General features: G+C 48.4%; 1 protein-coding gene across 10 annotated transcripts in view; it reads left to right on the plus strand.

Annotated features, from left to right (window-relative positions):
- Nucleotides 1–14,814, plus strand: part of LOC308486281 (uncharacterized protein) — a 31,832-nt gene extending 17,018 nt beyond the window's left edge. For 3 of the 10 annotated variants that reach the window (XM_081022959.1, XM_081022952.1, XM_081022960.1), the window contains 2 exons: nucleotides 1,365–1,509; nucleotides 11,949–14,814. In XM_081022959.1, the coding sequence (XP_080879085.1) occupies nucleotides 12,067–13,881 (1,815 nt within the window). In that variant the 5' untranslated portion in view covers nucleotides 1,365–1,509; nucleotides 11,949–12,066 and the 3' untranslated portion in view covers nucleotides 13,882–14,814. Of the gene's footprint in view, nucleotides 1–1,364; nucleotides 1,510–7,635; nucleotides 7,790–9,228; nucleotides 9,366–11,316; nucleotides 11,490–11,677; nucleotides 11,787–11,948 lie in introns of those variants that run through there. The other 7 variants (XM_081022956.1, XM_081022951.1, XM_081022955.1 and 4 more) reach the window with 7 other exon arrangements.
- The last annotated feature ends 8,094 nt before the right edge of the window (nucleotides 14,815–22,908 follow it).

The following is a 22,908-nucleotide window of genomic DNA, read 5'->3' on the forward strand; positions in this document are numbered from 1 at the left end:
ACCTTTTCCTCTCTCTCAGGCTTCCATCTTTAAGTGTCTTTTCCACTGCATGGTTCATTGAGGATGAGGATAATGTATACCTGTCATCAGAAACAGGAGTGCAGAGTCCATGGAATGGCTCTCATGATTGATATAGAAGTTGCACCTCAAAAGCGTATCTGTTCCTCTTATTCTTTGAAGGCAGTGTCAGAGTGACTGACAAGCTGAGATACAACCCATCATCATCCAATGATAGCCATTGCATGAATCTTCCCAGTCAAAGGACCCATTTTCATGATAGACAGTCCCTGTGTGGCTGGAGGCTCAACACACAGGCTGTGCCTATACAGGCGAAAGACTGCCAGTATCAGCACAGGCGAGGTGTGTGTTCCCCCCACCAAATTGACTGGCTGTGTGTGAATGAGAGTTTGTGGGTGGGACTGTCGTTTACGGCAACCTTGCAAACACAAGGGAGCACCCAGGGGTCAGAACACTCACCCCCCAACACCATGTTCTGGACATGGCCCAGGAGGAAGGAGGGGAACCACTGCATAGCAGGCCCCACAGCTCCCCTAGAGGGTCCAGAAGGATACCAAGGTCAAAGGTCTCCAAAGCCGCTGAGAGATCCAGCAGAACCAGGAAACAGCTTTCCCCTCGGACTCTAGCGCATCGGAGATCATAATCCAGCGCAACCAGCGTAGTTTGAGTTCCATGGTGAGGCCTGAATCCCAATTGGAAGGATAATGGTGGAAGAAGCTTTCGTGGTCCTGCACCCACAAAAGCTCCGGGCACAATATTTTATTAGCTTGGAAGGGGCCATCAGATACTTGGTGGTCTTTTATTCAAAAGACAAATACTCTGATTAGTTTTTAATTGATGTATGATATAAACAGCACTTCTGTTTTACATATTCCACATTGGAGAGATTTTGATACACAGGTCTGAGATCATCGCTCCCCCTGAAACTGCTGTGTTAGCAGCACTGTGAGCCTGGACAGTGTGTTTGGGGGTTCAGGGCTGCCTAGACAACAAGACCCCCTTCTCAGCCTGGCTTATATGGTCCAAAAAAAGCAGAGCAGTACATTAGGCACCAGGTTGGCTGCAGGAGTGAGTGGAAGGAGGTGTGCAGGGCACCATCCAACCATCATAGAAATTAGACTCTGGATTTCTGTAGGTTTTCCTCCATAGCATTTTCTTCTCCTGAAGATAACTCAAGAGGACGTGAAGTAGTGAACCAAAGTATTACAACCAGAGTTTTCTTTCTCGATGGGCTCCCTTCCCTGGTTGACGAGCCCCATCTCCCCTCACTTTCCTCTGCAGAATGGGAAGAATCTGCCTTCTTGACTGTGGGATTCACTGTTGTTCTCATCCTCTCCATCCACCAGGGCCTGCCTTCACCTGCAGCAGAATTCCCCAACCCACCAAGGATTTGAGACCCATCAGGTATCCTCACCTGGTTTAGCCGGCTGGTTGAAGCCGTACCTGGGATTGTGGCCCCTGTTCCATGCTGACAGCTTCTGGCAGCCACAGGTGAGAGCTGAGTGGAGGGTGGGGACCAGTGGTGGATACATTACCTGATAAGGTGCATGACATTTCCCCCACCAAAGGTACTAACGCTCTCCTAACACCCCATGACATCATATAGAATCATAGAATCATAGAGTTGGAGGAGACCACAAGGGCCATCGAGTCCAACCCCCTGCCAAGCAGGAAACACCATCAGAGCACTCCTGACATAAGCCTCTGCTTAAAGACCTCCAAAGAAGGAGACTCCACCACACTCCTTGGCAGCAAATTCCACTGTCGAACAGCTCTTACTGTCAGGAAGTTCTTCCTAATGTTTAGGTGGAATCTTCTTTCTTGTAGTTTGGATCCATTGCTCCGTGTCCGCTTCTCTGGAGCAGCAGAAAACAACCTTTCTCCCTCCTCTATGTGACATCCTTTTATATATTTGAACATGGCTATCATATCACCCCTTAACCTCCTCTTCTCCAGGCTAAACATGCCCAGCTCCCTTAGCCGTTCCTCATAAGGCATCGTTTCCAGGCCTTTGACCATTTTGGTTGCCCTCCTCTGGACACGTTCCAGTTTGTCAGTGTCGTTCTTGAATTGTGGTGCCCAGAACTGGACACAGTACTCCAGGTGTGGTCTGACCAGAGCAGAATACAGTGGCACTATTACTTCCCTTGATCTAGATGCTATACTCCTATTGATGCAGCCCAGAATTGCATTGGCTTTTTTAGCTGCCGCATCACACTGTTGGCTCATGTCAAGTTTGTGGTCAACCAAGACTCCTAGATCCTTTTCACATGTACTGCTCTCAAGCCAGGTGTCACCCATCTTGTATTTGTGCCTCTCATTTTTTTTGCCCAAGTGCAATACTTTTTTTGCCCAACTGCAATATGATTATAATATTTAAGACAGAACAGGAATAAATTCATGTCCACAGAAATAACACAACTTCAGGCCATTCGTGAATCAATATTACATTTTCAAGGTACTACACATTCCACTAAGTACAGTTTATCTATTTACCTTGAATATCCTGTTTTCAGTGTCATTTTTGGATAGTTCTTCATCAGAAGACGGACACGAGATCAGACAGCAAATCATTCTTTAAAAAATCAAGCTGCTTTGTGAACATTGATTGAGGATTTTGAAAGTTGCTCATGAATTACTATCATTTGACATGGCAACTTCATTTCCTAAAAATTGGGAACATGGGTAGGAGGTGAGGGAGTGTAGGAGACGTTGAAATAGGAGAAGGTGCTAATGGAGCTTGATGTGTTCTCTTTCCCTCAGTTTTCTTCCTTGAAACCAAAACAGGATTTCCTCTCCTCCCACTCTGAAGAAGGAGATGGAGAAGACAGTCAGAACGCCAGGGGATGGGTCACCTTTCATTTCATTAGGAATAGAAATGAAAATGTGTGAAATATGGAATATGCTGCATTGAATGAGCACACATAGTTCACATCAACAACCTCCAACAGGGGAGAAACCACTTAAAGGTATGGAGTGTGGGAAAAGTTTCAGTCAGAGTGGACACCTCAGTATACATCAACGGACACAAACAGGGGAGAAACCATTTAAATGCATGGAGTGTGGAAAGAGATTTAGTGATAATGGACAACTTAGAAGACATCAACGGACTCACACAGGGGAGAAACCATTTAAATGTATAGAGTGTGGAAAAAGCTTCAGTTTCAATGCAACCCTCCGAAGACATCAACAAACTCACACAGGAGAGAAACCATATAAATGTATGGAGTGCGGAAAGAGTTTCAGTCAGAGTGGACACCTCAATATACATCAAGGGACTCACACGGGTGAAAAGCCATATAAATGTATGGAGTGTGGAAAGAACTTCAGTTTAAATGGAAACTTCAGTTTAAATGGAAACCAAAGTTTCTTGTATTTCCAGAGATCAACAAAACAGTAATTTTGTAACTCTCCTGAGCCCAATAACTTTAAAACAAGGAAACTTTCCAAGTAGCTATTTAACTCACTGACAGTTCTCTTCCGGCATCCTCGCTTAGACAGTCCGTTTCAGAGGAAATTGACACAGCGGTAAAAGTTTTTTTTTTAAACTCCTTTCCAGCAGGTTTAAATCAGAAATTCAACCCCCTTCTGCTCCTGCCAGCCAAAGGGGGAATTTTTAAGTCCAATGTCTAGTTCGCTTAGTTCTTTAAGATCTTTCCAAGGTTGCAGCTTTTAAATTTCTTTGCTGTATGCTTTTGCAGTCCGGGAAAGGCTGACTTCCTTACTTTAAAGCCAATCCCGTTTTCAGCTGAAATTCTTTGAAATAGTTGTAAATTCCGAATTAGTTTCAGTCCTACTCACAGGTTTTAATTTGTAGTCCAAATTTCAGGAAGGAATCGGCGCTCTCCGGCTATGGCGATGCGGCTTCGCTTCACGAGCTGGGTAACGACTCTCAGCGCCGTACTTCACCCCCGCTGCCGTTCCGGAGCCTTTAAAAAGGCTCTTTCGCAATTTCGGGGGGGCGCGATGGTGCCTACCGAGTCTCCTTGTTTACAGGCTTCAGCGCCTGTAATTTTTAGGGGTTCCCGCTTCGCCGTAGCGACAGGACCCGAACTCGAAAAGCAGACCCCCTCCGGAGCTCGGAGGCAGATCCGCCATTAGCCGATGGCGCCGACCGGAAGTCTCCCCTGTGTGTGTTCTTTACCTCAGTGTGGGACTTGCTCTACACGTGGCCCGTACTCCGGTTATACTTAGCTCATGCCCTGGAGTTGCTCTACTCAAACATGCAAGACAGTTTTTGCCACAAACTGTCTCACACCCACCACTGCATGATCTCCAAACACTTCTTCTTCTCCAGAACTTCATCCCTGCCTCCTGCGCGTTCTGAAGAAAACTTGAAATACTGAAATGGAATGGGAGATTTCCCCACAAGCCTTATTTCAAGAGGGGGAAGGAGGTGCTGCAGGTACGAGGAAAGTCTCCTGGTGGGTCCCATATTCACTCATGAACCCCATGGGGCAACCCCAGAGTTCCTGCTTATTCTGGGGATTGGAAAAGATAGTACTTTTCCATAGTCCAAGAAGTTATTATTGAGTCATGCTGATAGGGAGTTTCCCTAGCAGAGGACCACAGTGCATATTACCATCATACTGATTTTACTTACAGATGGGTAGCCGTGTTGGTCTGCCATAGTCGAAATAAAAAAATTCCTTCCTGTAGCACCTTAAAGACCAACTAAGTTAGTTCTTGGTATAAGCTTTCGTGTGCATGCACACTTCTTCAGATCTGAAGAAGTGTGCATGCACACGAAAGCTTATACCAAGAACTAACGTAGTTGGTCTTTAAGGTGCTACAGGAAGGAATTTTTTTATTTCGACTGATTTTACTGTTGTTTCTGCTTTTGCTGTCATGGACTGGCTAGGTTCGTGGGGTGGGGAGGCACCAGCTGGGAGACCCACAAAGGAAGAAGTTTCAGATCCTGGGGACTGGTGGTGGGATGCCAATGTGCAGAAAGCGGTAGAAAAGGGAGCAGAATGGAAGGGGGAGGTGTTGCAAGCAGAGGAGGAAAGAGGGTTTGGTGAGCAGGAAGAGGCTGGGGCAGAGAGCAGTTCAGGAGAGGAGGGAGAAGAGGAGGGGGGCAGGAGACCCAGAGGAGGCCGGCTGCTGAAGCAACCAGGGAGACTCCCCTTGCTGCGACCAGCTCCCCTCTCCCCTGGTCTCCTAGAGAACACAGAGAAACCCGGTTCAGACCCCATGATCCTGCACATGATATTAAGAGGGTGTTTCCCTGCCCCCCAACATGCCTCACTTGAATCTCGTTGACAATGAACTGTATTTTCAGCCCAATCACCCCGTTTGGAGAGCTCTTTTTGGATCTCCTTGCATTCTGTCTTTATTTGAACACTCCTGGACAATTTACTGCCAGCAGCAAACTTTGCTCACTCCTAACTCTAGATCATTAATGAACAGGTTGAAAAGCCACAGGTCCCAAAACTGATCTATAGGGGACTCCACTTTCTGCTTCTCTCCATTCATAGGAGTGTTCGTTTATTAATATGTGTTCCTCCCTCCCCCCATCCTTCTGTGCTGCGGAGGAAACCCTGCGGAAAAATTCTGGGGTGAATTTCGCTTCCCCACATATCCAACACTGCTCAGCATTCAGGAAAATGGAAGAGGAAAGCTGGCCACAATCCAAGAGACTGAGGTCAGCAGAAAGCAAAGAAGAGTCTACTCAAAGGGAAGCTGCTTCAGCTTCCAGCCCGTCTGCTCCCACAATGGCTGAAGAAGAATTGCCCTTTGAGAATGGCAGAGCTGAATGGAAGCGGGCGAGGAAGCCCCACAATCGCTCCTGCTGGAGGAATAGGGGCACTGACCCCAATACTCAACGGTGATGACCTGGTCCTTTAGGGGCACTGTTACGCCATCAGGAACCCGGAGTCCCCCACACCTGCCTCCTTTGTCTGGATTCAACCTCAATCCCTTAGCTGCCATCCATCCTCCAACCACCTCCAGAAAGGCACACAGGGAATTCACTGCCTTCACTGGTACCAATTTAAAAGAGAGGAAGAGATGGGAGGAGCCTCCCCATTGTCTTTTCCTTCACAAATCCTTTCTTAAGGGCACATTTAAGATATGAATAGGGTGTGAGGCTGTGACCTGGCACAGATACTAAGTATTTATCATCACAAAAGACTGGCCAGGCTCCCCAGGCAATCCAATCAAGTGACCATTAACAGGTAACCTGGCAGACAGGAGGTAAACAAACCACTCAGATTTCTGCTGTAAACCGCCCTTTCTGTGATGGAGGTATGATGTATCGGGGGGGGGGGTCTTGGGTTACACCCCATCTGTGATGTATGTATGATGTATGAAGGGGTGGTCTTGAGCTCCAGGGCAGGGCATTTAAAATGTCTATATAAGGCCTTGTGTGCCATTGTTCTGGGTTCCTCCTCCCTCCTGCGTGTGGTGAGTGAGGACCCTGTTGCAACAGATCAATAAAGATCAGGCTTACTAGCTGCTTTGCTTCTCAATATTCTCTGGTTGGCCACTGTTATTTTCTTCTACCAATAGGGAACCTACGTAAGGACTCTATATAGGCTCTTAGATACCCCATAAGGGGAAAAGGGCAGATTTTTTTGTTTAAAACACTTGCTTGGAACATTTATTTTATATATATTAGACCTTAAAATTCTTACAACAATTGCATATGGTTGCATGAACTTTTAAGACCTCTTCCCATTTCCCACAATACATTTTTTCACAGCATCATCCATACATCACAAATGTGTCACAAAGTAGGAGTGTTTGGAATTTAGAAACATGAGCCCGTCACCCTGCCCTGTCAAGAACCCCAATTTCCCATACCTTTTAACTACCCTCTTCCCCAAAGAACCATAATAGTATTTACACATCCCCCCCCAACTACAAGGCTTTCCTCCGCTTCTCCTCTGAATGCCTCAGGATTCAACCCACCATCCCGATGGATTTCTTCCTGAGGCATGTGCTGCCCTTGATCGCCTCCTGCCTCCTAAGGGATTATGGAGTCAGGGGGAGCCCTGGAGACCCCAATTCCAGAGGAGTCATTAGTCGTGGGAACCAAGGACATCCGTCAAACCGTTGAATTTTGGCGATTATCGGACGTTTCTACAGTTTTCTATATTGGATACTCGGAGGACACAGTACGATTCATGGTATCCGCCTCTTGCTACAATTGTATAGGCTGCTTCTCTGAGCCTCTTTGCTGTTGTGCATGGAAGGTGCCTGTGTCAACGGTCATTGTCCCGGCCTTAGTCAGAGGAGGTGGTGGGGACTTGGGGTTTTGGGGGAGTCGTATAACTGTCCCCCCATCCTGGTCTGAAGAGCACCAATACCTAAAACACGGGCGCACGGCTCGTGGCGTGGGGTGGGCGAGGGAAGGGTTTTGCAATATAAACATTATAGCGGGGGGACCCCACTTTGTAATTGGATTGCCAGGATCAGCCCGTCCCCCGCTCTCGTGATCCACAGATGGAAGAGGGGAGGAGGGAAACCTCCCCCCCGCAATTCCTCCCCTCCCCTCCCGGCACATCGTTCTCTCACCCCTCCCACACAACCCCAAATCCCGCCCCCATACGTTGCACCCATTCCTCCTCCTCCTCCTCCTCCTCTTCCTCCTCCCCTCCCAAACTGATTGCTTCTCCCGCAAGTGGAGCAACTGCGCTGGATTGCTTCTCTGCGCCGTAGCTCTAGGGGCGCGCGCTTTCAGAAAGGGGAGGGAGGAGGCAGGGGAGGACACCCCACCCGCGTGGATGTTGCAGGAAAGGAAAGGAGAATCGGGAGCGAGGACAAAGAGGTAAAGGGATTGCGGGGGGGGAGGGGCGGTAAGGACCCAGAGACCCCCGCCAGCTCCCCAAAGCGCCTTTCGTGGGCCCCACGGGCAGGGCCTGGATCCCTGCACGAGTGCTGCGGAGGGGGCTTTCCTTGGCCCCTAAGGCGCCCTGGCGGGGGCGGACATGGTGCCCCCACTCAGGAGGTCCCCACGAGGGACCCCTTGCCCCGTTTCCCCCAGGCAGGCATCCCTGGGGCTCTGTGGGCTCCGCATGGAGAAAGGCGTGTCATGAATGGGTTAATGGGCGCGAGAGACGCCTGGATAGAGACCCCCGTGTGGCTCGTGTTGGGGGGGTGCTCTGGATGGAGATGTGGGGCGTGCAGGGCGAGCGGTGGGTGAGCCCCGATAAGGCGGCCTCTGGGTGCAGGGGAGTCTCAGGGAAAGAGGGAGGGGTCGAGGAAGTCGGGGGGAGCATCCCTGGGGCAGGGAAGGGCAGCAATGGGGGGGGGGGAGCTAGGTAGTCCAGTCTTTGGGGCTTGTCTCCATCATGGCCCCCGCCAGCTCCCAAAAAGCATCTTTCGTGGGCCCCTTAGGCGCCTTGGCAGCGGCGGACATGGGACCCCCACCCAGGGGGTCCCCACGAAGGCCTCCTTGCCCCGTTTCCCCAGCACAGGCATCCCTGGGGCCCTGTGGGATCTGCACGGAGAAAGGCGGGCCATGAAAGGGTTAATGGGCGCGAGGGACGCCTGGATAGAGACCCCCGTGTGCTTCGTGTTGTGGGGGTTGTCCTCTGGATGGAGAGGTGGGGCGTGAAGGGTGAGGGTGAGCCCCGCCAAGGCGGCCTCTGGGTGCAGGGGAGACTCAGGGAAAGAGGGAGGGGGTAGAGGAAGTCGGAGGGGGAGCATCCCTGGGGCAGGGAAGGGCAGCAATGGGGGGGGGAGCTAGGTAGATGATGGGGCTTGTCTCCATCATGTCGCCTGCCGGGATTCTCTGGAGGGGCCGCATTGGCTTCTTCCTCCCGCCCAAGAATCGGCCACCCCTTCAAAGCTACCAGTGGGATCCCTGGAAAGTGGGGGGTCGTGTCCCCCCACCCTTTCCTTCCTGCAACCTCTATCCTCCTCCCACCCCATAAGCCCCTGCCCTGTCCAGACACAGCCATTCTGCCAAGTCCATCAATGGGTCCTCCTGGAGAGGAGAGGAAATGCCAAGAGGAAGAGGGGAGGGGAGAGGCCTTCTCAGAAGCGGCTCTTTGTTTCTGCCATCCCACCCAGGAAGCAGCCAGAAACCTTTTCCCCTCTCTCAGGCTTCCATCTTTAATGTCTTTTCCACTGCCAGCTTCATTGAGGATGAGGATAATGTACACCTGTCATCAGAAACAGGGGTGCAGAGTCCATGGAATGGCTCTCAGGATTGATACAGAAGTTGCACCTCAAAAGCATTTCTGTTCCTATTATTCTTTGTAGGCAGTGTCAAAGTGACTGACAAGCTGAGATTCTTCCCAAAGGACCCATTTTCATGGTAGACAGTGCTTGTGGCTGGAGGCTCTACATACAAGGTGTGCTTATACAGGCCAAAGACTGCCAGTATTAGCACCGGTGAGGTGTGTGACCTCCCCAAATTTACAGACTGTATGTGAATGAGAGTTTGTGGGTGAGATTACCGTTTACGGCATCCCTGTGATTTTCTCCACCCATAACATTTCATGAACTGATATTGCAGTACGAATTCCAAAATATCTACAAAAAAATCACAATATAATAAGAATGATGGTAGTATTTCTCCCCTGCCTAACTGGCTGGGTTTCCCCAGCCACTCTGGGCAAATTACAGTACATATAAAAGACAGTAAAACATCAGACATTAAAAACATCCTGATACAGGGCTGCCTTCAGCTGTCTTCTAAATGTCAGATAGTTGCCCATTTCCTTGCCCTATGCCTGCTTACCTGTAACTTCGCTTCTCAATGGGGTGGGGGGGTGAACCAGCAGAAGACCCTCGAAGGAGGACCTCAGTGTACAGACTGAGCGATGGGGGTGGAGACGCTCCTTCAGGTCTACAGAGAGTGAGGGTGTTTAGGGCTTTAGGTCAATGATCTTGCTCCTCCATAATGATTTCCACAGCAAGTCCGACATACAATTATCAGAGTAGGAAAAAAACTTCAGAGACAACAAAAAATTCCTTCAGCAAATAAATTTGTGACAGAAGGCATAACAGGAATCTATGCCTGAAAAATGCAATCACAGCAATTTAAAGGTCAGCACCAACAATGTGAATTGTGCTCAGAAATGTACTGGGAGTCAATGAAGATCCTTTCAGACTGGTGTTATGTTGTCTCAGCGGCTGCTCCCATTCTGTTCTCTAGCTGCCACATTCTGGATTAGTTGCAGTTTACGAATCACCTTCAAAGATAGCCCCATGTATCATATGGCAGTCGTCCAAGCGGGAGATAACCAGAGCATGCACCACTCTGGGGAGACAGTCTCCAGGCATGTAGGGTCTCAACCAGCATACCAGATGGAGCTGGCAGACAACTGCCCTGGACACAAAATTAACCTGCGCCTCCATGGACAGCTGTGAGTCCAAAATGACCCCCAGGTTGTGCACCTGTTCCTTTTGGGGCACAGTTACCTCCATCAGGTCTAGGGAGTCTCCCACATCTGCCTGCCCCCTTTTCCCCTTGGACAGTATTTCTGTCTTGTCAAGATTCAACCTCAATCTGTTAGCCGCCATCCATCCTCCAAGTGCCTCCAGAAACTCACACAGGACCTTCACTGGTTCCAATTTAAAAGAGTGGAAGAGCTGGGTATCATCCACATACTGGGGAACACGCAGCCCAAACCCGCTGATGATCTCTCCCAGTGACTTCGTATAGATATTAAAAAGCATGGGGGAGAGGACGGAGCCCTGAGGCACCCCACAAGTGAGAGCCCAGGGGTCTGAACACTCATCCCCCAACACCACTTTCTGGACATGGCCCAGGAGGAAGGAGGGGAACCACTGCACAGCAGTGCCCCCAGATCCCCTAGAGGGTCCAGAAGGATACCATGGTAAAGGTCTCCAAAGCTGCTGAGAGAACCAGCAGAACCAGGAAAGAGCTTTCCCCTTGGTCTCTAGCCCACCGGAGATCATCAAGCAGTGCAACCAGGGAAGTTTCTGTCGTATGATGAGGCCTGAATCGCAATTGGAGGGATAATGGTGGCAGAAGCTTTCCTGGTCCTACCCCTTCAAAAGCTCCAGGCCCAAGACTTTCATTAGCTTTCAAGGGGCCATCGGAGTTGCTGGAAGTAGGTGTCCAGGACACCATCCAACCGTCTTAGAGAGTCCACTCTGGATTTCTGTAAGTTTTCCTCCATAGCATTTTCTTCTCCTGAAGATAATTCAAGAGGAAGTGAGGGAGTGCACCAAAGTATTACGACCAGAGATTTCCTTCCCCTTGGGCTTCCTTCCCCGGTTGACGAGCCCCATCTGCCCTGACTTTCCTCTGCAGAATGGGCACAATCTGCCTTCTTGACTGTGGGATTCACTGTTGTTCTCATCCTTTCCATCCACCAGAGCCTGCCATCACCCACAGCAGAATTTCCCAACCCACCAAGAATTTGAGACCCATCAGCTATCCTCACTTGGTTTAGCTGGCCGGTTGAAGCCGTTCCTGGGATTGTGGCCCCTGTTGCATGCTGACAGCTTCTGGAAGCCAAAGGTGAAACATGACATTTCCCCCACCAAAGGTACTACCGCTCCCCTAACACACCATGACATCGTATGATTATGATCTTTAAGACAGAACAGGAATAAATTCATGTCCCCAGAAATAACACAACTTCAGGCCATTAGTGAATCAATACTACATTTTCAAGGTACTACACATTCCACTAACTACAGTTTATCTCTTTGCCTTGAATATCCTGCTTTTCAGTGTCATTTTAGGATAGTCCTGCATCAGAAGATGGGCACGAGATCAGACAGCACATCATTCTTTAAGAAATCATGCTGCTTTATGGAACATTGATTGAGGATTTGGAAAGGTGCTCTTGAATTACTATCATCTGACATGGCAACTTCAGTTCCTAAAAATTGGGAACATGGGTAGGAGGTGAGGGAGTGTAGGAGACATTGAAATAGGAGAATGTGCTAATGGAGGTTGATGTGTTGTCTTTCCCTTAATTCTCTTCCTTGAAACCCAACAGGATTTACTTTCCTCCCACTCTGAAGAAGGAGATGGAGAAGACAGTCAAAACTCCAGGGAATGGTGCACCTTTCGTTTCATTAGGAATAGAAATTAAAATGTGTAATATTCTTCATTGAATGAGCACACATAGTTCACATCAACGACCTCCAACAGGGAAGATACCATTTAAAGGTATGGAGTGCGGAAAGAGTGTTAGCAATAATGGAAAACTTAGAAGACATCAACATAATAGCACAGGGGAGAAACCATATAAATGTATGGAGTGTGGAAAGAGCTTCAGTCAGAGTGGACACCTAAATATACATCAACGGATTCACACAGGGGAGAAACCATATAAATGTATGGAGTGTGGAAAGAGCTTCAGTCAGAGTGGACACCTCAATATACATCAACGGACTCACACAGAGGAGAAACCATATAAATGTATGGAGTGTGGAAAAAGCTTTAGTGATAATGGAAAACTTAGAAAACATCAAGGGACTCACACAGGGGAGAAACCATTTAAATGTATGGAGTGTGGAAAGAGCTTCTGTTTCAATGCAAACCTTAGAACACATCAACGGATTCACACAGGGGAGAAACCATATAAATGTATGGAGTGCGGAAAGAGCTTTAGTGATAATGGACAACTTAGAAAACATCAACGGACTCACACAGGGGAGAAACCATATAAATGTATGGAATGTGGAAAAAGTTTCAGTCGGAGTGGACACCTCAATATACATCAACAGACACACACAGGAGAGAAACCATTTAAATGTATGCAGTGTGGAAAGAGCTTTAGTGATAATGGATACCTTAGAACACATCAACGGACTCACACAGGGGAGAAACCATTTAAATGTATGGAGTGTGGAAAGTGCTTCAGTGAGAATGGAAGCCTTAGAACACATCAACGGACTCACACAGGGGAGAAACCATATAAATGTATGGAGTGTGGAAAGTGCTTCAGTGAGAATGGAAGCCTTAGAACACATCAACGGACTCACACAGGGGAGAAACCATTTAAATGTATGGAGTGTGGAAAGAGCTTTAGTGATAATGGAAATCTTAGAAAACATCAACGGACTCACACAGGGGAGAAACCATATAAATGTATGGAATGTGGAAAGAGTTTCAGTCGGAGTGGACACCTCAATATACATAAACAGACACACACAGGAGAGAAACCATTTAAATGTATGCAGTGTGGAAAGTGCTTCAGTGAGAATGGAAGCCTTAGAACACATCAACGGACTCACACAGGGGAGAAACCATTTAAATGTATGGACTGCGGAAAGAGCTTTAGTTTCAATGCAACCCTTAGAATACATCAACGGACTCACACAGGGGAGAAACCATTTAAATGTATGGAGTGTGGAAAGTGCTTCAGTGAGAATGGAAGCCTTAGAACACATCAACGGACTCACACAGGGGAGAAACCATTTAAATGTATGGTGTGTGGAAAGTGCTTCAGTGAGAATGGAAGCCTTAGAACACATCAACGGACTCACACCGGGGAGAAACCATTTAAATGTATGGAGTGTGGAAAGTGCTTCACTGAGAATGGAAGCCTTAGAACACATCAACGGACTCACACAGGGGAGAAACCATATAAATGTATAGAGTGTGGAAGGAGCTTTAATGATAATGGAAAACTTAGAAAACATCAACAGACTCACACAGGGGAGAAACCATATAAATGTATGGAGTGTGGAAAGAGCTTCAGTCAGAGTGGACACCTCAATATACATCAACAGACTCACACAGGGGAGAAACCATTTACATGTATGGAGTGCGGAAAGAGCTTTAGTGATAATGGAAAACTTAGAAGACATCAACAGACTCACACAGGGGGGAAACCATTTAAATGCATGGAGTGCGGAAAGAGCTTCAGCCAGAATGGACACCTTAGAAAACATCAGCAGACACACAGTGGAGAAACTGTTTAAATGTATGGACTGTGGAAGGAGCTCCAGTCAGAGTGGAACATTTATGTCAACAAACTCAAACAAAAGCCAAACCTTATAAATATCAGGAAAGTAGATAGAGGTTCAGTCCTAGTGGAAATTCTAAATCAACAGACTCACGGACAGGAAGAACTTTAGTACTTGAAACCCGTCAAACCTTCAACAAACTCAAAGAGGAGAAGCAGTTTAAATGAAAAGATTGCAAAAAGTGCTTTATTTACAATGGAGTGTTTAAGGAACATCCAGAGACTCTCACATGTAAGAACCCATTTAAATGTATGGAGTGTGGGACATCTTCCTCTCAGAGTCCACTCTTTTCTTCACAGAAATGAACTCACCAGGAAATTGGTCTTTAAAACATGTTGTGTATGTGAAGTTCTGGTATTTATGTGTAAAACTGTATAGTAATGAAATATTGAAGGCAATGTCAAACAATGTGATTATAATCCAAGATGTAATATACCTTTCGATAGAGAAGGGAAGAGGGTTTATCTGGATTACTTGGTGGTCAGTGAGGGCTGGGCGATATATTGTCCATTACTGGTTTCTTGACCACATCATGATAACCTTTCAAAAACAATTGATATGGCAACACACCACAGATCACAGTGTGTGTTTCTGGGATGTGCCTGCAAGGAGCGGCAGAAAGCTTTGCTTCGTGAAGTCCCTGCAGATGCCGAGTTCCTGACTTCCCTCCCAGACGACAGGAAGCGAAAGACACACATCCTTTGCCCTGTGCCCTTCCAGCCTCTTTCCTCCCTTGCTCCCTTATGCCAGTATGTGTACCTGATCCGGATATCCTGTGTGGTGTATTTTTTTACTGCTGAAACTGGATTTGCTCTCAGGAGCTAAGTTTTGTGCCTCACTGGGGACCCAGTGAGAACTGCAGGCTTTGAAAGCTCAGTAAACTATTACTAAAGAAGTCCTGCTGCCTCTGTGTTTTTGACCTCAGCATGGGAATTGCTTTACACGTGGCCCCTACCCTGCCAATACTTAGCTTATGCCCTGGAGTTGCTCTACTCAAGAATGCAAGACGGGTGCATATGTGTGTGACTGGTTTTTGCACCAAACTCTCTCACCCCCACCACCACATGATCTCCAAACACTGCTTCTTCACCAGAACTTCATCGCTGCCTCCTGCGCGTTCTGAAGAAAACTTGAAATACTGAAATTGAATGGGAGATTTCCCCCCAAGCCTAATTTCAAAAGGGGAAAGGAGGGGCTGCAGGTACCAGGAAAGTCTCCTGGGGGGGCATCTTCACTCATGAACCCCATGGGGCAACCCCAGAGCTCCTGCTTATTCTAGGGTTTGGGAAAGAGTATTTTTCCATAGTCCCAGAAGTTTTGATTCAATCATGCTACTCAGGAGTTTCCCTAGCAGAGGACCACAGTGCTGTGGCTGCTGTTGTTGTCATGGACTGGCTGGTGAGGGGGGGGGGGAGGCACCAGCTGGGGGACCAACAAGGGGAAAAGGCTCAGATCCTGGGGACTGGTGGTGGGATGACAATGAGTAGAAAGAGGGAGAAAATGGAGCAGACCGGAAGGGGAGGTGTTGCAAGCTGAGGAGGAAACAGGGTTTGGTGAGCGGGAAGAGTCTGGGGCAGAGAACAGTTCAGGCTCAGAGGGAGGAGAGGAGGGGGCCTGGAGACCCATAGGAGGCCGGCTGCTGAAGCATCCAGGGAGACTCCCCCTCCTGCTGTGACCAGCACATGCCTTTGCGTCTGGCGGTTATAACTCTTAGAATGTGGGGATCCCATTTTTCAAGGAAAGCCATAACCAAAACAAAAACCCGCCAGCATTTCCCCAGGTCTTTCTTGTCCTGACAGTCATTTGTCTTCTCTACGAAAGACTCTACAAAGTCCTTCTCCCTCCCTTTACTTACCATGGGGTCCCACCAACCTTTTCTGCCTCTTACACGCAATGGAAAAGAGTCCCTTTCCATTGGACGCCTGGCAGCCCAGTGCCAAATCCGGCTGCTCCAGAGAGAAAGGAAAGGAATTGTAAACGCCCTTGCGCTCTGACGTGCACCAGTCACTTCCTCTCGGATCTTTGTGCTGTCGGTGCAGCTGCATTTACGGGAAAAAGAGAAATTGGAAACCGAGCCCAAGTCCCTTGCTATCCAAAGTGGCCACTTGGACCAGCCTTGGGGCGTCTTCCTTGGGAAAAAGGTAAAGTTTCAAATCTCAGGTTCACCGACAGGGAATGAGAGCTTTGATTGGCGTTCTCCCCTTGCAGTTCATTGCCTCTCTAATTGCAGAACCCCAAGTCTCCTGTTCTCCCCTCCCCCTCCTCGCTACCTCTTGCCAGGAAGGCTGGGAGTGAAGACCGTCAGCAAAAGATACAGCAAAGGATGAGAATCTTGGTTGCTGGGTGTTTCAGAGAATCCCGCCCACAATCTTCTCCATTCCTAGACTCACGTCCGCATGCGCTGCTCCTGGCCATCCCAGGGTCTTTTACTAGATTAATTTATGGCCGGCCTGGGGCTGAAAATAATCTACCAAAAAACTAAATTACTGACAAAAAGCCTCACAATGGAAGAAAAAAAAGAACTTCAAGAAAAAACAGGCCTGGAAATTAAAAATAAGGTTAAATACCTAGGGATCTGGATTTCAAATAAAAGTTTAAATGTATATGAGAATGATTCTAGTAAAAAATATATGGAAAAAAATATATGGAAACCTAGACCAAACTCCATCCCTCACTCTGGGGAAGAGTCTCGGTTGTGAAAATGAATATCCTCCCCAAAATGATTTTCTTATTCCAAACAATACCCATTTTAGGAGAAATGAATTGTTCTAAGGAGTGGAAAAGGGAAATATCTAGATTTATATGGAGTGGAAAGAAACGGAGAATTAAACACCAGTTATTAACAGATCAAAAGGAGAGAGGAGGTTTTGCATTGCCAGATTTGGAATTCTACCATGCGGTGGCAGGATTGGTTTGGATAAAAGACTGGATTACACTAAAAGATATGGACCTATTAGACTGGGACCTATTAGACGAGAATCGGTCTGGATGGCACACTTCTTTAATATACGGAAAGGTGAAGGTCCACAGGGGATTTTTGAGCCATGTGATAAGAAAATTGTGATATAAAATCTGGAAGAAATATAAAGGACTACTTGAGCCAAAAATACCCTTGTGGACATCACCAAGAGAAGCCATATACTCATGTTAGAATATTTACAACTAGCAAAACTGATGGGAAGAGTTAGAGGAGTATTGAACCAGAAAATATTTGGAGAATGGAGAATATTTGAGGATTATAGAAGATCATATTGTACCAACCACACCATATTAGCAGAACTTGAGTGATACTTGTAAACACAACAAATGCTGTTTGTGGAGTAGACTGGAACAATATTAAAGAATATAAAACTGTGGGGGAAAACAACGGCAGTATAAACAGTACCATGAGAATGATTAAAAGTCTCATTTTGTCAGAAGTCTTTTTTATTTAATTAGGAAGATTAAGTTTTTTTATGCACATAAATCTGCTTTTTCTGCTTTCCTTTTTCTGTATTTTCTTTCCTTTTTTCTTAATTGTTTTTCTTAATTGTCTTTTTTGCAGTATGAGATTGTAAATTCTTTGTATATGTGTGTAGTTTAAATCAATAAAGATTATGTTAAAAATAAATCAATTTGTGGCCGGCCTGATGAAGCGTTGCTTTCTCTGGTTAGCCCCGCTGGAACTCCACTTCTTTCCAGACCCTGGGGTCACTAGAGGACTGGTGGCTCCTCCTGGCAAATGGCCTGGTGCGCACTGGATCACCAGTCCTTCCGTGCCCCCAGAATTCGTCCAACCGAAGGTCCCATCTGGGGTGCCATCTGTTGTAAACAAAAGCTGCCCTTCTTCCCTTATGGGGGAAAGAAGAGCCCTTTATAGAGACCCTTGTAGGTTCTCCATCGGTAGGAAAAAACAACAGAGGCAACCAGAGAATATTGAGAGGCAAAGCAGCTAGTAAGCCTGATCTTGATTGATCTGTTGCAACAGGGTGCTCCCCTAACACGCAGGAAAGGAGGAGGACCCAGAACAAAGGTGTGCCTGCCTTTATATAGACATTTTAAATTCCCTGCCCTGGAGCTCCAGACCACCCCTCCATACATCATACATACATCACAGAAGGGGTGTAACCCCAGACCACCCCCCAGAAACATCATACCTACATCACAAAAAAGGTGGTCTACAACAGAAATTTGAATGTTGTTGTTTTTCCTGTCTGCCAGGTTATCTGATAATGCCTTATCTGATTCCCTTTACTGGTAGTCTGGCCATTCCTTTGAGATGGTGATTTCCCAATTCCTGAGACAATGGGAAGGTTCCCTCACCCCCTCCCTCCTTGCAGAGTAAACATTTGGTCAGTTTGGGAGTCAAAATGGTTTCAGGACGGTCTTCCTATGCTGCTCCAGACATGTGGTCCACATATCTATGAATGTGCTTGCTTGGTACATTTATGGACATTTATTATATATATAAGACCTTAAATTTTTTATTACATGATTCATCCAGACCAGCCTTTCACATGATGAATTCTGCATTTATGTTAAATAAGCAGGAAGACAATATACAGCCTTGTCGTACTCCTTTCCTAATTTTGAACCAATCAGTTGTTCCATATCCAGTTCTAACTGTAGCTTCTTGTCCCACATAGAGATTTCTCAGGAGACAGATGAGGTGATCAGGCACTCCCAATTCTTTAAGAACTTGCCATAGTTTGCTGTGGTCAACACAGTCAAAGGCTTTTGCATAGTCAATGAAGCAGAAGTAGATGTCTTTCTGGAACTCTAGCTTTCTCCATAATCCAGCGCATGTTTGCAATTTGGTCTCTGCCTCTTCTAAATTTGGTTCCTCTGCCTCTTCAAAATCCAGCTTGCACTTCTGGGAGTTCTCAGTCCACATACTGCTTGAGCCTGCCTTGTAGCATTTTAAGCATAACCTTGCTAGCCTGTGAAATGAGTGCAATTGTACAGTAGGTAGAGCATTCTTTGGCACTGCCCTTCTTTGGGATTGGGATTCATGTGTTGCAATCATTCAGTTTGTACAAACACGACACACACACGACATAGGCAACACTTCTGTTATAAATTCATAGAAAATCAGCCGTACATCGGATCTGCACCGTTCGACTTTTATTTTGCACCATGAGGGAAGGACTATCAAAGGGGGGAGACTTGACACAAGGCAGCCAATACGTCTGCAGTTAGCCCTACTCAATTGCCATGCCAACAGTGATGGTCGTAGACAGAAGATCATTCCACTCACAAAGGACCTGCATATGGAAGTGGATTCAGTACAGACTGAAACACAGGACAGTGACCAGCCCTTCCCTCTGGGGGAAGGAAACAGTGAACTCCTCTTTGTCCTCAGGAATGTAATCATGGGGAGGGGAAAGAAGGAACCGGACAGGTGACAAGACCCTCAGGTTACCACCACAACTCCTCCTCCTTCAAAGAAGTCACACTTCTCTGAAGTCTCTCAGCCCCACTCACCTTACAGAGTGTTTGTTGTGGGGGAGGAAGGGAAAGGAGAATGTTAGCCGCTTTGAGACTCCTTTGGGTAGTGATAAAGCAGGATATCAAATCCAAACTCTTCTTCTTCTTCTTCCTGAACCCCTCCTCTTTGTGATGTGTCAATGATGTAGTCATGATGTAATCATGATGTAGTCATGATGTAGTCTTGGGGGTGTAGCATGGGGGATTAGCAGCTAATAAAAGTTGGGGTCTTCTTTTGTTGGGGGCTTCCATCTTGTTCCACCTGGTGGCAGGTGGGAGTCCTGTGGCGACAGTCTTCAATCAAGACCAAGCCTACTGGCTCCTCTTTTGCTCTGCTCTTCCTGGCTGGTCTCCTTGTTTCTTGTCCAAGGGATCCCTCAGATTTCTCCCTTAAGACATGGAATCTGTTTCTTGCTACAATTGTATCGGCTGCTTTTCTGAGCCTCTTGGCTGTTGTGCATGGGCGGTGCCTGTGTCTGTTAACGGAAAAATCTGAGGGCTCCCTTGGACAAAAACAAAGACACCAACCAGGATAACTTGGAGCAAAACAGCAGCCTGTAGGCTTGGCCTTTATTGAACTGTTGCAACAGGGAGCTCCCCTCACTTGCAGGAGAGAGGAAGGACCCAGAAAAATGCTGTGCAAGGGCTTATAAAGACTTTTGAAATTGCCACCCTGTAGATCAAGACCACCCCCAGAAACATCATGCATACATCACAGAAAGGAGGGGTTGAGGGAGGGGTGGTGGTGGTAACCTGAGTGTCCTGTCACCTGGCTGGTTCCCCCTTTCCCCCTCCCCATGAGTACTTTCCAGGTGACAGAGAGGAGTTTGCAGTTTCCTGCCCCCTGAGGGAAGAGCTGATTATTGTCCTTTGTTCCAGTCCGTGCTGAATCCACTCCCATATGCAAGTTCTTTGTGATCTTGATGGTCTTCTGTCTAGGACCATCAGGGTTGGCATAGCAACTGGGCAGGGCTCCTGTGGATGTGCTGGGATGGTGAAGGGATTATGGCTGGCCTGTATCAAACCTTCCCCATTTTGTAGTCCTTCCTTCATGGAGCAAAATAAAAATGGAACAGTGCAAATCCGATGTATGGTTCATTTTTCTATGAATTTATGACAGACGCGTTGTGTATGTAGTGTGTGAGTGTGTGTGAAGTTTGTAGAAACTGAATGATTGGGGGGGGGGGTTCTTGCTACAGTGTCCACGGTCCTTGTCCTGGCCTTAGTCAGAGGCTGGGGTGGGGAGCTGGGATTTGGGGGGGAGTCGTTTAGCTCCCCCCCCCCCCCGTTCCTGGTTTGAACAGCGCCAAGACCTAAAACACGGAGGGATCTAAGCTCGTGGGGTGGGGGAGGGGTGGATGTTGCAATGCAAACCTTGTAGGAGGGACGGGACCCACTTGGCAGCTGGATCTCCGGGATCAGCCCCTCCCCCGCTCTCCTGATCCAGAAGGAAGAGGGGGGGAAACCTTCCTCCCCCCCCTCAATTCTTTCCCTCCCCTCCCGGCACATCCTCCTCTCACCCCGCCCCCACAACCCCAGATCCCGCCCCCAAACTTCCCACCCCTTCCTCCTCCTCCTCCAATCCGGCTTCTGCTCCGGTAATGAGGAAGGGTGAGCCCCCTCCCACCCTGCCTGCTTCTTCCGGAAGTGGAGCTTCCACTCCGGATTGCTGCTCTGCCCCGTAGCTCTAGGGGGGGCGCTTTCGGAAAGGGGAGGGAGGAGGCAGGGGACACCCCCCCCCCGTGGATGCTGCAGGAAAGGAGAATCGGGAGCGAGGAGAAAGAGGTAAAGGGGTCGCGGGGGGGAGGGGGGAGAAGAGGACCCAGAGACCCCTCCAGCTCCCCCAAGCGCCTTCCGTGGGGCCTGGATCCCGGCACGCCTGCTGCGAAGGGGCGGAGATGGGGCGCCCACCCACGAGGACTCCCTGGGGGCGCGGAGAAGCGGGCCAGGAAAGGGTTAAGGGGTGCGGGAGGCGCCTGGATAGAGACCCCCTGTCCCTCCCTTGCTCGTCTTGGGGGGCAATAGGGACGGAGAGATGGGGGGCGCAAGGCGAGGGGTGAGCCAAGGGGGCGTCTGGGTGCAGGGGAGACTCAGGGATGGGGGGGCAAGGGCGGGGGGAGGAGGCGGGAGGAGACGAGGACCCAGAGACCCCGCCAGCTCCCCAAATCGCCTTTCGTGGGGCCTGGATCCCGGCGCGCCTGCTGCGAAGGGAGCTTTCCTCGCAGGGCGGACCCCTCGCCCCGTTTCCCAGGCTGCGCGCGTCCCATGAAAGGGTTAAGGGGCGCGAGAGACGCCTGGATAGAGACCCCCCAGTCCCTCCCTTGCTCCTGTTCGGGGGGGGGGCTAGGATGGAGAGATGGGGCGCGCAGGGCGAGGTGTCAGTCGCGCTAGAGTGCAGGGGAATCTGCGGGAGAGAGGGAGGGGGAAGGGAAGAGGAGCACTGGGGGGGGGGGAGATAGGAAGACCAGTTTTTTTGGGGGGCGTCTCAATCATGGCTTCCTTGGGCAATCTTCGAAGGGGCCGCCTTGGCTTCTCCCTCAAGCCCAGGAATGCCCCCCTTCAAGGCGACCAGAGAGGGATCCCTGGAAAGTGGGGGGTCCTGTCCCCTCACCCTTCTTTCCTGCAATCACCATCCTCTTCCCACCCCATAAGTCCCTGCCCTGTCCGGACGCAGCACTTCTGCCCAGTCCAACCAATGGTCCCCTGGAGAGGAGAGGAAATCCCCAGAGGAAGAGGGGAGGGGGGAGGCCTTCTCAGAAGCGGCTCTTGGTTTCCGCAATCCCACCCAGGAAGCAGCCAGAAACCTTTTCCTATCTCTCAGGCTTCCATCTTTATTGTCTTTTCCACTGAGGATTAGGATAATGTACACCTGTCATCAGAAACAGGGGTGCAGAGTCCATGGAATGGCTCTCAGGATTGATACAGAAGTTGCACCTCAAAAGCATTTCTGTTCCCCCTATTCTTTGTAGGCAATGTCAGAGTGACTGACAAGCTGAGATACAACCCATCAGCATCTGATGACAGTGACTGCATGAATCTTCCCAGTCAAAGGACCCATTTTCATGATAGACAGTGCCTGTGGCTGGAGGCTCTATATACAAGGTGTGCCTATACAGACCAAAGACTGCCAGTATTAGCACAGGTGAGGTGTGTGTCATTCCCAAATTTACAGACTGTATGTGAATGAGAGTTTGTGAGTGGGATTATAATGTACGGCAACCCTGTGATTTTCTCCACCCATAACATTTCGTGAGCTGATATTGCAGTATGAATTCCAAAATGACTACAAAAAAATCACACGATAATAATAATAGTACAGTGGTACCTCAGGTTAAGAACTGAATTCTTTCTGGAGGTCCGTTCTTAACCTGAAACTGTTCTTAACCTGAAGCACCACTTTAGCTAATGGGGCCACCACGCTGCCGGAGCACGATTTCTGTCCTCATCCTGAAGCAAAGTTCTTAACAAAAGGTACAATTTCTGGGTTAGCAGAGTCTGTAACCTGAAGCGCCTGTA

The sequence above is a fragment of the Podarcis pityusensis genome, assembly GCF_964106645.2.
Source record: "Podarcis pityusensis genome assembly, chromosome: 10".
NCBI lineage: Eukaryota > Metazoa > Chordata > Lepidosauria > Squamata > Lacertidae > Podarcis > Podarcis pityusensis.